At 39.0% G+C, this 13828-nt stretch overlaps 1 protein-coding gene across 11 annotated transcripts in view; it reads left to right on the top strand.

Moving 5' to 3' along the window:
- Positions 1-13828, top strand: part of LOC128660491 (NKAP family protein CG6066) — a 739752-nt gene that overhangs the window by 377873 nt on the left and 348051 nt on the right. For all 11 annotated transcript variants that reach the window (XM_053714374.1, XM_053714373.1, XM_053714371.1 and 8 more), the window contains 2 exons: positions 1571-1595; positions 2904-2919. In XM_053714374.1, the coding sequence (XP_053570349.1) occupies positions 1571-1595; positions 2904-2919 (41 nt within the window). The remainder of the gene's footprint in view (positions 1-1570; positions 1596-2903; positions 2920-13828) is intronic.

Below are 13828 nucleotides of genomic sequence, written 5' to 3'. Positions count from 1 at the left end.
GGCGTCCCTTCAATTCCGATTGGCTGATAGGATTCTATCAGCCAATCGGAATTAAGGTAGGAAAAATCTGATTGGCTGATGGAATCAGCCAATCAGATTCAAGTTCAATCCGATTGGCTGATCCAATCAGCCAATCAGATTGAGCTCGCATTCTATTGGCTGATCGGAACAGAAATTAGCATATGAGCCTACCTAGGTTTACCTTTAAACAAAGAATACCAAGTGAACAAAGCAAATTTGATAAAAGTAAATTGGAAAGTTGTTAAAAATTGCATGCCCTATCTGAATAATGAAAGTTTCATTTTGACTAGACTGTCCCTTTAAGGGGTTAATATTTCTGACTTTTCTAAGATCTCTCACCATGATTTATTCCTTATTTTGTTATTCTCCAAGCAATCAAGATGCTCTTAACCTCTATTTATGTGGGTAGAGCTATTGCGTGTTATTTAGAAGACACTTAGGCTATCAAGTATAATGATTATCTTTTATGTGATTTTTTTTTTACGTTCCTGATGCCTTTTTGGCTGGCTGATTAGATTCACTATTCAATTCTTTTGGTTCTTGTGTTTATAGAAAAAAAACCTGTCTCTTCCTTCTGGGGTAAAGGTACGAGTTTCTAGAAATTTGGTTTGTTCACATATCCAAGGTGATTAAATTGTTCCAAAAGCCTTTTAGTACACTCAAAGTATTCATTTTCTGAGATTTCTGCCCAAACCATAGATTTCTAAGTCTGTGCATATGGTAACTGATCTCTAGTACAAGCCGACTTCTGAAAATGATTACATGGTGGTGCTGGGTATCGTCACATTCGTTGAAGAACAAGACTGTTGCAGTTGAGCTTTGTGTCTCCTCCATGTTTTCTCAAATTAGATGATGTTTGGCTGTGCATTAGCTTACTCAAACACAAGGAGGGGGGTTGGACATATGAATACATGTGGGGGTCCCACGCTCATATATGTTGAGGGGCAGTTTTAAATACTCTAGTGGTTGAAAGTTTTATACCCATCAGCAGTGATATAGTGTTACTTTGAGTATGCAGAACTGATTTATCAGTTATTATAAATCAGTTTTCCTCCTTTTTAATATCTAAATTGCTTCTTTTCTTTAAGTAAACAAAAGCCAGTAGGACGAGTAGGAGTGTATTTAATGGGGCGGAAGGAACGTAGTAGTATACACCCACTATTAAATGAATTGCTATTTCACCATTTTAAATGTGAAGAAATTGATTTGTCAGTAATAGAAATCTTGATTTCCTTTTGAAGTTCTTTTGTTCCAAGTTGTTCCCTGATCTGGACAAATAAAGATTTTCCAACCATTTAAAGAATTTACCATTTTTTTTTCTTTTAGTTTAAACTTTTAATGTATCAGAAGTACCAGTTTTCTTCTCTGTTCACATTTATAAACCTAACCTAATTTAAAAGTTTTTTTATATTTTTGGCGAATTTGTAATATTCTTAAATTATGTTTTTCATTGCTTTAGAGTTATAAGTTTATGATAAAGTTATCTATACCTGTTATTCCAGTATCTGAATTATTAAATAAATGTCCAATTTATGTTTAATCCTTTTAGCATTTCCACCTACACAAATACCAGGGTAAGTACATTTATTTACTGATATGATTGGCTCTATATTTTTTATTGTGTGTGTATAGATGGAATAATATAATCATTCTTTCTTATAACCATAGAAATAATAATAATAATATAACAACAATAATAATTATAATATATCAACATTTAACGTATTACTGGGGAGATTATTAAATATTAGTAGACCATAAATATATTTATAAATTGTTTAACCCTTAAATGCAGATCATTAAAGATATTATTGTAACTGGCATATGCTGGGTAATATGAGAGAACCTTTTGCTCTCAAACAAAGACAGGGATTTCAGCATTTAAAATATACCTTTTTTTTTTTTTTTTTTTTAACCTTTTATCACCTTAATTGGATATTGGACATATCCAAAGTTCAAAGTGCAAATCACCCAGTAAACTTGTCTACAGAAAATCCCAATAAAAGAGTTTGGCTAGCTTACTAAACATTAAACCCGTTATTAGAATGGAACATATTATAAGAACTAACAGACGTAATGGAGATGTGTAATCCCTGAGGAAGCTCCAGTGACAAAATGTCATGTGGTGGGGGGTGGGGAGGGGTGAAACGCACAATGGCACAGCGTCATTATCCTGGGATCAGCAAATACATTTACAAGCAGTGCTGTGCAGCATTGATTGTATCTGATCAAGTTCTCTCCATTTACTGGTTTATTTTCACTTTATACTTTGGATATTAAAGGGACACTATAAAAGGGACACTAAACTCAAATTTTTTTCTTTAATGATTCAGATAGAGCATGCAATTTTAAGCAACTTTCTTATTTACAATTTTTCTTTGTTCTTTTGCTATCTTTATTTAAAAAGCAGGAATGTGATGCATAGCAGCCGGCCCATTTTTGGTTGAGAACATGGTTTATGCTTGCTTATTGGTGGGTAAATGTAAGCCTCCAATATGCAAGCTCCATCTTTGGTGCTGAACCTAAAATGGGCTGGCTTCTAAGATTTACATTCCTGCTTTTAAAATAAAGATAGCAAGAGAACGAAGAAAAATTTATAATAGGAGTAAATTAGAAAGGTGCTTAAAATTTCATGCTCTATCTGAATCATGAAATAAAAAAATTGGGTTCAGTGTCCCTTTAAGGTGATAAAAGGTAAATAAAGTATAGCATATTTTGAATGCTGCAATTCCTGTCTTTGTTTGAGAGCAAAAGGTTCTCTAATTCTAACTAATCAACATTTTATACTTGAACTCACATGAATTGTAATAGTTATAGTTACATTATGAATTTTTTTTTAATTTATGTATTTTAAACTAAATTTTCTATATTTATTTTTGCAGTACTAACTCAAGAAAAGTAAGTATACATTTTAATAATTTTATCAGCCTTTTCCCTTAATTGGTTTATAAATTACATTATTGTGAATAATACATACTGAAATTACCTTATTTTTAATCTCTTTCACATTAATATCAAAACTCCTAGTTGTAAATCGGTCATTATTCATGGTTTACTGAGACAATGCTCTATAGTTCTATTATGAGATAAAAATGTCCTAAGATTTATATTGGTAAATACCATTTATAGCACATTTTGACCATGTACCATTTTTTTCTGATATCCTAACACTTTTCATTCTGTTTGCATTTCTATTGTCTGTGGTAATTTGGTATTTAACATATCAAAGTTAACATAGCAATGCGGAATCTGTTGGCGCTCCACAAATAAATTATACAAAAAAATTATGTATATCAAATAGCACTATTTAAACAAGTTAAATTATTATTTTTTGCATGAAAAAGGTCAGTTTAAAGCTATTTATTTAAATGAAGCTAACACCAATTGCATGCCTGTGTACAACTAGGCCTTAAAGGAGCAGGAAACCCAAATTTTTATTTCATTATTCAGATAGAGCATACAATTTTTAACAAATGTTTAATTTACTTCTATTATCTAATTTGCTTCATTATTTAAGTATCCTTTGTTGAAAAGCATAGCAAAGTATTCTCTGCACCTGGGAACTATTTGCTGATTGGTGACTACACATATTAAATCGTTGCAGGGATATGTCTTTTGCCTCCTCCTCTTGGGACATCGTTACAAACCTACTTCATTTCGTCTGCTGTATGTTAAAGCACGGGTTTTAGCTTTTCCACTGGGTTATGTGTTCCAGTAGCTGGGTGCCTATTAGTACAATTCGTTTTAATTATTATATATGGCACTTATATAGTCCCATTATGCTATAAGGTATTGATCCTTATTATACTGTATAGTCTTGGGACTGTTTAATGTATTTATTTTGTATCACTCCTTTTAAGCAGTTTTTATTTATTTTTATTATTTTTTGTGCATGTTGGCTATTTGGGTTACCTAGCCTCACCTTATACAGTTTTGTGCTTAATAGTCTGCTGGGTTTGTGCACGTTGAAAACTCTGGTTTGTGCACATCGGTTGCGTTAGTGTTCGTTGGGTTTTTCACACATGCTTTGTTTTTTAATAAGCGTTGAGTGCACTCGCGTTTATGCCTCTCTAGTGCGGCAGCATGTTAGCCTTGTCTGCTTTTTGTCGCGTTTTCTATCTTTGGCCTTGCTTTTTTCTTCAGGCCTGCTTCTAAAGCTCTTTTTTAGGGGGAATATAGATTAGTATTTGATAATCTCTTCTGATGATTTTCATTTAAATTGGAGCCGTCTATGCCTGTCCCTAAAACCTCGTTGTAAGCTAACTTATCTGATCACTATCCTCCCATTGTGAAATGTGTATATTGTAAAGTGACTGATGTATTGCCACCAGCTCAGCTGTGCAATTCTTGTTAAACAATATGCTTTATTCTAATCCGTCTTATTCTAATTTCTTTCATGTAATTGGCAAGAGTCCATGAGCTAGTGACGTATGGGATATACATTCCGATCAGGAGAGGGCAAAGTTTCCCAAACCTCAAAATTCCTATAAATACACCCCTCACCAAACCCACAATTCAGTTTTACAAACTTTGCCTCCTATGGAGGTGGTGAAGTAAGTTTGTGCTTTATTTCTTCTATGATAAGCGCTTCTAAGCATTCTGAAGCCCAATTCCTCTCAGAGTAATGTGTTTGTCAGAGGGATGTGAAGAGAGTATCGCCTATTGATTTTTATGGTTTTCCTTGCAGGAAATCTTTTCAACGTTTCTCTGTTATCAGTCGTAGGGATTCATCTCCTACCTCCCTTTTCAGATCGACGATATACTCTTATATACCATTACCTCTGCTGATAGTTTTCAGTACTGGTTTGGCTATTTGCTATATGTGGATGGGTGTCTTTCGGTAAGTACAGTATGTATCAATATTTAAGACACTCTCAGCTATGGTTTGGCGCTACATGTATTAATATAAAGTTTTAAATATATGTATTTTACTTATATTTGCCATGAGTCAGGTCTATGTGTATTTCCCTTTGTAGTCTAAACAGTTTCAGTATAGGAATCATGTTTGGGAAGTTTATTTAAACTTTTTTCTTACCTGGGGTTCAGTCTTTTTCTAATTTGACTTTCATTTTTTCACGGGCAAATCTAGGCTCGCAAGGGAGCAAAGTGCTATTTCTTTCATGTAATTAGCAAGAGTCCATGAGCTAGTGACGTATGGGATATACATTCCTACCAGGAGGGGCAAAGTTTCCCAAACCTCAAAATGCCTATAAATACACCCCTCACCACACCCACAAATCAGTTTTACAAACTTTGCCTCCTATGGAGGTGGTGAAGTAAGTTTGTGCTAGATTCTACGTTGATATGCGCTCCGCAACAGGTTGGAGCCCGGTTTTCCTCTCAGCGTGCAGTGAATGTCAGAGGGATGTGAGGAGAGTATTGCCTATTTGAATGCAATGATCTCCTTCTACGGGGTCTATTTCATAGGTTCTCTGTTATCGGTCGTAGAGATTCATCTCTTACCTCCCTTTTCAGATCGACGATATACTCTTATATATATACCATTACCTCTGCTGATTTTCGTTTCAGTACTGGTTTGGCTTTCTACAACATGTAGACGAGTGTCCTGGGGTAAGTAAGTCTTATTTCTCCAACATTGGTGTGTCCGGTCCACGGCGTCATCCTTACTTGTGGGAATATCTCTTCCCCAACAGGAAATGGCAAAGAGTCCCAGCAAAGCTGGCCATATAGTCCCTCCTAGGCTCCGCCCACCCCAGTCATTCTCTTTGCCGTTGCACAGGCAACATCTCCACGGAGATGGTTAAGAGTTTTTTGGTGTTTAAATGTAGTTTTTTATTCTTCTATCAAGTGTTTGTTATTTTAAAATAGTGCTGGTATGTACTATTTACTCTGAAACAGAAAAGGATGAAGATTTCTGTTTGTGAGAGGAAGATGATTTTAGCAGACAGTAACTAAAATCGATTGCTGTTTCCACATAGGACTGTTGAGATGAAGTAACTTCAGTTGGGGGAAACAGTTAGCAGACTTTTCTGCTTAAGGTATGACTAGCCATATTTCTAACAAGACCATGTAATGCTGGAAGGCTGTCATTTCCCCTCATGGGGACCGGTAAGCCATTTTCTTAGTCAAACAAAACAGAATAAAGGGCTTAATATGGGCTATAAAACTGGTAGACACTTTTATGGGCTAAATCGATTGCTTTATTTGGGCATTTTATTCATGTTTATGCTGATAATTCACATTTATAAACTTGGGGAACGTTTATTAATGGCAGGCACTATGTTAGACACCTTTTCCAGTCAGGGGGCCTTCCCAGTTGTAGGCTGAGCCTCATTTTCGCGCCATTACTGCGCAGTTGTTTTTTGAGAGCAGGACATGCAGATGCATGTGTGAGGATCTGAAAGTAGCTGGAAAAGTTTCTAGAAGGCGTCACTTGGTATCTTATTCCCCTCTGGGCTTGGTTGGGTCTCAGCAAAGGCTATAGCTGGGACTGTATAGGGGTTAAATTTGTAACGGCTCCGGTTCCGTTATTTTAAGGGTTAAAGCTCTGAAATTTGGTATGCAATACTATTAATGCTTTAAGACACTGTGGTGAAATTTTGCTAATTTTTGAACAATTCCTTCATACTTTTTCACATATTCAGTAATAAAGTGTTTTCTGTTTAAAATTTAAAGAGACAGTAACGGTTTTGTTTTAAAACGTTTTTTGTGCTTTATTGACAAGTTTAAGCCTGTTTAACATGTCTGTGCCTTCGGATAAGCTATGTTCTATATGTATGAAAGCCAATGTGTCTCACCATTTAGATTTGTGTGATAATTGTGCCATAGCGTCCAAACAAAGTAAGGACAGTACTGCCACAGATAATGAAATTGCCCAAGATGATTCCTCAGATGAGGGGAGTAAACATGATACTACATCATCCCCTACTGTGTCTACACCAGTTTTGCCCACGCAGGAGGCCCCTAGTACATCTAGCGCGCCAATGCTTATTACCATGCAACAATTGACGGCTGTAATGGATAACTCCATAGCAAATATTTTATCCAAAATGCCTGCATATCAGAGAAAGCGCGATTGCTCTGTTTTAAACACTGTAGAGCAGGAGGGCGCTGATGATAATTGCTCTGTCATACCCTCACACCAATCTGAAGTGGCCATGAGGGAGGTTTTGTCAGATGGGGAAATTTCAGATTCAGGAAAAATTTCTCAACAAGCTGAACCTGATGTTGTGACATTTAAATTTAAATTAGAACATCTCCGCGCACTGCTTAAGGAGGTGTTATCTACTCTGGATGATTGTGACAACTTGGTCATTCCAGAGAAATTATGCAAGATGGACAAGTTCCTAGAGGTTCCGGTGCACCCCGACGCTTTTCCTATACCTAAGCGGGTGGCGGACATAGTGAATAAGGAGTGGAAAAAGCCCGGCATACCTTTTGTTCCCCCCCCCCATATTTAAGAAATTATTTCCTATGGTCGACCCCAGAAAGGACTTATGGCAGACAGTCCCTAAGGTCGAGGGGGCAGTTTCTACTCTAAACAAACGCACTACTATTCCTATCGAGGATAGTTGTGCTTTCAAAGATCCTATGGATAAAAAATTGGAGGGTTTGCTTAAGAAGATTTTTGTACAGCAAGGTTACCTTCTACAACCCATTTCGTGCATTGTCCCTGTCACTACAGCAGCGTGGTTCTGGTTCGAGGAACTAGAAAAGTCGCTCTGTAGAGAGACTCCATATGAGGAGGTTATGGACAGAGTTCACGCACTTAAGTTGGCTAACTCTTTTATTTTAGATGCCGCTTTGCAATTAGCTAGATTAGCGGCGAAAAATTCAGGGTTTGCAATCGTGGCGCGCAGAGCGCTTTGGCTAAAGTCTTGGTCAGCGGATGTGTCATCCAAGACAAAATTGCTTAACATCCCTTTCAAAGGTAAAACTCTATTTGGACCAGAATTGAAAGAGATTATCTCAGACATCACTGGGGGAAAGGGCCACGCCCTTCCACAAGATAGGCCTTTCAAGGCCAAGAATAAGTCTAATTTTCGTTCCTTTCGCAATTTCAGGAACGGACCGGCCTCTGATTCTGCATCCTCTAAGCAAGAGGGTAATGCCTCACAACCCAAACCAGCCTGGAAACCGATGCAAGGCTGGAACAAGGGTAAGCAGGCCAAGAAGCCTGCTGCTGCTAACAAAACAGCATGAAGGAGTAGCCCCCGATCCGGGACCGGATCTAGTAGGGGGCAGACTCTCTCTCTCTTTGCTCAGGCTTGGGCAAGAGATGTTCAGGATCCCTGGGCGCTAGAAATAGTTTCTCAGGGTTATCTTCTGGAATTCAGGGAACTACCCCCAAGGGGAAGGTTCCACATGTCTCACTTATCCTTAAACCAAATAAAGAGACAGGCGTTCTTACATTGTGTAGAAGACCTGTTAAAGATGGGAGTGATACACCCAGTTCCAATAAAGGAACAAGGAATGGGATTTTATTCCAATCTGTTCGTAGTTCCCAAAAAAGAGGGAACTTTCAGACCAATTTTTGATTTGAAGATCCTAAACAAATTTCTCAGGGTACCATCGTTCAAGATGGAAACCATTCAAACGATTCTACCCACTATCCAGGAAGGTCAATTTATGACTACCGTGGATCTAAAGGATGCGTACCTACATATTCCTATCCACAAAGAACATCATCAGTTCCTAAGGTTCGCCTTTCTGGACAAACATTACCAGTTTGTGGCCCTCCCATTCGGGTTAGCCACTGCTCCAAGGATTTTCACAAAGGTACTAGGGTCCCTTCTAGCGGTTCAAAGACCGAGGGGCATTGCAGTAGTACCTTACTTGGACGACATTCTAATACAAGCGTCGTCCCTGTCAAAAGCAAAGGCTCATACAGACATCGTTCTGGCCTTTCTCAGATCACACGGATGGAAGGTGAGCATAGAAAAAAGTTCTCTGTCTCCGTCAACAAGAGTTCCCTTCTTGGGAACAATAATAGATTCCTTAGAAATGAGGATTTTTCTGACAGAGGTCAGAAAGTCAAAACTTCTAAGCACTTGTCAAGTTCTTCATTCTGTTCCACGTCCTTCCATAGCGCAGTGCATGGAAGTAGTAGGGTTGATGGTTGCAGCAATGGACATAGTTCCTTTTGCACGAATTCATCTAAGACCATTACAACTGTGCATGCTCAAACAGTGGAATGGGGATTATACAGACTTGTCTCCAATGATTCAAGTAGATCAGAAGACCAGAGATTCACTCCGTTGGTGGCTGACCCTGGACCATCTATCCCAGGGAATGAGCTTCCACAGACCAGAGTGGGTCATTGTCACGACCGACGCCAGTCTAGTGGGCTGGGGAGCGGTCTGGGAGTCCCTGAAAGCTCAGGGACTATGGTCTCTGGAAGAGTCTCTTCTCCCGATAAACATTCTGGAACTAAGAGCGATCTTCAATGGTCTCAGGGCTTGGCCTCAGCTAGCAAAGGCCAGATTCATAAGATTCCAATCAGACAACATGACGACCGTTGCGTATATCAATCATCAGGGGGGAACAAGGAGTTCCCTGGCGATGAAAGAAGTGACCAAAATAATTCAATGGGCGGAGGATCACTCCTGCCACCTATCTGCAATCCACATCCCAGGTGTGGAAAACTGGGAAGCGGATTATCTGAGTCGTCAGACATTCCATCCGGGGGAGTGGGAACTCCACCCGGAGATCTTTGCCCAACTAACTCAATTATGGGGCATTCCAGACATGGATCTGATGGCGTCTCGTCAGAACTTCAAGGTTCCTTGCTACGGGTCCAGATCCAGGGATCCCAAGGCGACTCTAGTGGATGCACTAGTAGCACCTTGGACCTTCAACCTAGCTTATGTATTTCCACCGTTTCCTCTCATTCCCAGGCTGGTAGCCAGGATCAAGCAGGAGAGGGCCTCGGTGATCTTGATAGCTCCTGCGTGGCCACGCAGGACTTGGTATGCAGACCTGGTGAATATGTCATCGGTTCCACCATGGAAGCTACCTTTGAGACAGGACCTTCTTGTTCAGGGTCCATTCGAACATCCAAATCTGGTCTCCCTCCAGCTGACGGCTTGGAGATTGAACACTTGATTCTATCGAAGCGTGGGTTTTCAGATTCTGTGATAGATACTCTGGTTCAGGCCAGAAAACCGGTAACTAGAAAGATTTACCATAAAATATGGAAAAGATATATCTGTTGGTGTGAATCCAAAGGATTCCCATGGAATAAGATAAAAATTCCTAAGATTCTCTCCTTTCTACAAGAAGGTTTGGAGAAAGGATTATCTGCAAGTTCTCTAAAGGGACAGATCTCTGCTTTATCTGTCTTACTACACAAAAGACTGGCAGCTGTGCCAGATGTTCAAGCATTTGTTCAGGCTCTGGTTAGGATCAAGCCTGTTTACAGACCTTTGACTCCTCCCTGGAGTCTAAATCTAGTTCTTTCAGTTCTTCAAGGGGTTCCGTTTGAACCTTTACATTCCATAGATATTAAGTTACTATCTTGGAAAGTTTTGTTTTTGGTTGCTATTTCTTCTGCTAGAAGACTTTCAGAGTTATCTGCTCTGCAATGTTCTCCGCCCTATCTGGTGTTCCATGCAGATAAGGTGGTTTTGCGTACTAAGCCTGGTTTTCTTCCAAAGGTTGTTTCTAACAAGAATATTAACCAGGAGATAGTTGTACCTTCTTTATGTCCGAATCCAGTTTCAAAGAAGGAACGCTTGTTACACAATTTGGACGTAGTCCGTGCTCTAAAATTCTATTTAGAGGCTACAAAAGATTTCAGACAAACATCTTCTTTGTTGTCTATTCTGGTAAAAGGAGAGGTCAAAAAGCGACTTCTACCTCTCTTTCCTTTTGGCTTAAAAGCATCATCCGATTGGCTTATGAGACTGCCGGACGGCAGCCTCCTGAAAGAATCACAGCTCACTCCACTAGGGCTGTGGCTTCCACATGGGCCTTCAAGAACGAGGCTTCTGTTGACCAGATATGTAAGGCAGCGACTTGGTCTTCACTGCACACTTTTGCCAAATTTTACAAATTTGATACTTTTGCTTCTTCGGAGGCTATTTTTGGGAGAAAGGTTTTGCAAGCCGTGGTGCCTTCCGTTTAGGTAACCTGATTTGCTCCCTCCCTTCATCCGTGTCCAAAAGCTTTGGTATTGGTTCCCACAAGTAAGGATGACGCCGTGGACCGGACACACCAATGTTGGAGAAAACAGAATTTATGCTTACCTGATAAATTACTTTCTCCAACGGTGTGTCCGGTCCACGGCCCGCCCTGGTTTTTTTAATCAGGTCTGATGAATTATTTTCTCTAACTACAGTCACCACGGTACCATATGGTTTCTCCTATATTTTTCCTCCTGTCCGTCGGTCGAATGACTGGGGTGGGCGGAGCCTAGGAGGGACTATATGGCCAGCTTTGCTGGGACTCTTTGCCATTTCCTGTTGGGGAAGAGATATTCCCACAAGTAAGGATGACGCCGTGGACCGGACACACCGTTGGAGAAAGTAATTTATCAGGTAAGCATAAATTCTGTTTTTCTGTGACACTCTAAGCTATGGTTGGGCGCTTTTTTTATAAAGTTCTAAATATATGTATTCAAACATTTATTTGCCTTGACTCAGGATGTTCAACATTCCTTATTTTCAGACAGTCAGTTTCATATTTGGGATGATGCATTTGAATCAATCATTTTTTCTTACCTTAAAAAATTTGACTTTTTCCCTGTGGGCTGTTAGGCTCGCGGGGGCTGAAAATGCTTCATTTTATTGCGTCATTCTTGATGCAGACTTTTTTGGCGCAAAAAATCTTTTCTGTTTCCGGCGTCATACGTGTCGCCGGAAGTTGCGTCATTTTTGGACGTTTTTTTGCGCCAAAAATGTCGGCGTTCCGGATGTGGCGTCATTTTTGGCGCCAAAAGCATTTAGGCGCCAAATAATGTGGACGTCTTATTTGGCGCTAAAAAAATATGGGCGTCGCTTTTGTCTCCACATTATTTAAGTCTCATTTTTCATTGCTTCTGGTTGCTAGAAGCTTGTTCTTTGGCATTTTTTCCCATTCCTGAAACTGTCATTTAAGGAATTTGATCAATTTTGCTTTATATGTTGTTTTTTCTCTTACATATTGCAAGATGTCTCATGTTGCATCTGAGCCAGAAGATACTTCAGGAAAATCGCTGCCTGGTGCTGGAACTACCAAAGCTAAGTGTATCTGCTGTAAACTTTTGGTAGGTGTTCCTCCAGCTGTTGTTTGTATTAAATGTCATGACAAACTTGTTAATGCAGAAAATATTTCCTTTAGTAAAATACCATTACCTGTTGCAGTTCCATCAACATCTAATGTTCAGAGTGTTCCTGATAGCATAAGAGATTTTGTTTCTGAATCTATTAAGAAGGCTATGTCTGTTATTCCTCCTTCTAGTAAACATAAAAAGTCTTTTAAAACTTCTCTTTATTCAGATGAATTTTTAAATGAACATCATCATTCTGATTCTAATGATTCTTCTGGTTCAGAGGATTCTGTTTCAGAGGTTGATGCTGATAAATCTTCATATTTATTTAAAATGGAATTTATTCGTTCTTTACTTAAAGAAGTACTAATTGCATTAGAAATTGAGGATTCTGGTCCTCTTGATACTAAATCTAAACGTTTAGACAAGGTCTTTAAATCTCCTGTAGTTATTCCAGAAGTTTTTCCTGTTCCTGGTGCTATTTCTGAAGTAATTTCCAGGGAATGGAATAAATTGGGTAAATTGGGTCATTTACTCCTTCTAAACGTTTTAAGCAATTATATCCTGTGCCGTCTGACAGATTAGAGTTTTGGGACAAAATCCCTAAAGTTGATGGGGCTATCTCTACCCTTGCTAAACGTACTACTATTCCTACGGCAGATGGTACTTCCTTTAAGGATCCTTTAGATAGGAAAATTGAATCCTTTCTAAGAAAAGCTTATTTGTGTTCAGGTAATCTTCTTAGACCTGCTATATCTTTGGCGGATGTTGCTGCAGCTTCAACTTTTTGGTTGGAAACTTTAGCGCAACAAGTAACAGATCATGATTCTCATAACATTATTATTCTTCTTCAACATGCTAATAATTTTATCTGTGATGCCATTTTTGATATTATCAGAGTTGATGTCAGGTTTATGTCTCTAGCTATTTTAGCTAGAAGAGCTTTATGGCTTAAAACTTGGAATGCTGATATGTCTTCTAAATCGACTCTACTTTCCCTTTCTTTCCAGGGTAATAAATTATTTGGTTCTCAGTTGGATTCTATTATCTCAACTGTTACTGGTGGGAAAGGAACTTTTTTACCACAGGGTAAAAACAGGGCTAATAATCGTTTTCGTTCCTTTCGTTTCAACAAAGAACAAAAGCCTGATCCTTCATCCTCAGGAGCAGTTTCAGTTTGGAAACCATCTCCAGTCTGGAATAAATCCAAGCCTTCTAGAAAAGCAAAAACAGCTTCTAAGTCCACATGAAGGTGCGGCCCTCATTCCAGCTCAGCTGGTAGGGGGCAGATTACGTTTTTTCAAAGAAATTTGGATCAATTCTGTTCACAATCTTTGGATTCAGAACATTATTTCAGAAGGGTACAGAATTGGTTTCAAGATAAGACCTCCTGCAAAGAGATTCTTTCTTTCCCGTGTCCCAGTAAACCCAGCGAAAGCTCAAGCATTTCTGAAATGTGTTTCAGATCTAGAGTTGGCTGGAGTAATTATGCCAGTTCCAGTTCTGGAACAGGGGCTGGGGTTTTATTTGAATCTCTTCATTGTACCAAAGAAGGAGAATTCCTTCAGACCAGTTCTGGATCTAAAAATATTGAATCGT

This window comes from Bombina bombina, chromosome 5 (genome assembly GCF_027579735.1).
Source record: "Bombina bombina isolate aBomBom1 chromosome 5, aBomBom1.pri, whole genome shotgun sequence".
Classification (NCBI taxonomy): Eukaryota; Metazoa; Chordata; class Amphibia; order Anura; family Bombinatoridae; genus Bombina; species Bombina bombina.
Note: the sequence above shows the minus strand (reverse complement) of the source record. Positions and strands in the feature narration are given on the sequence as shown.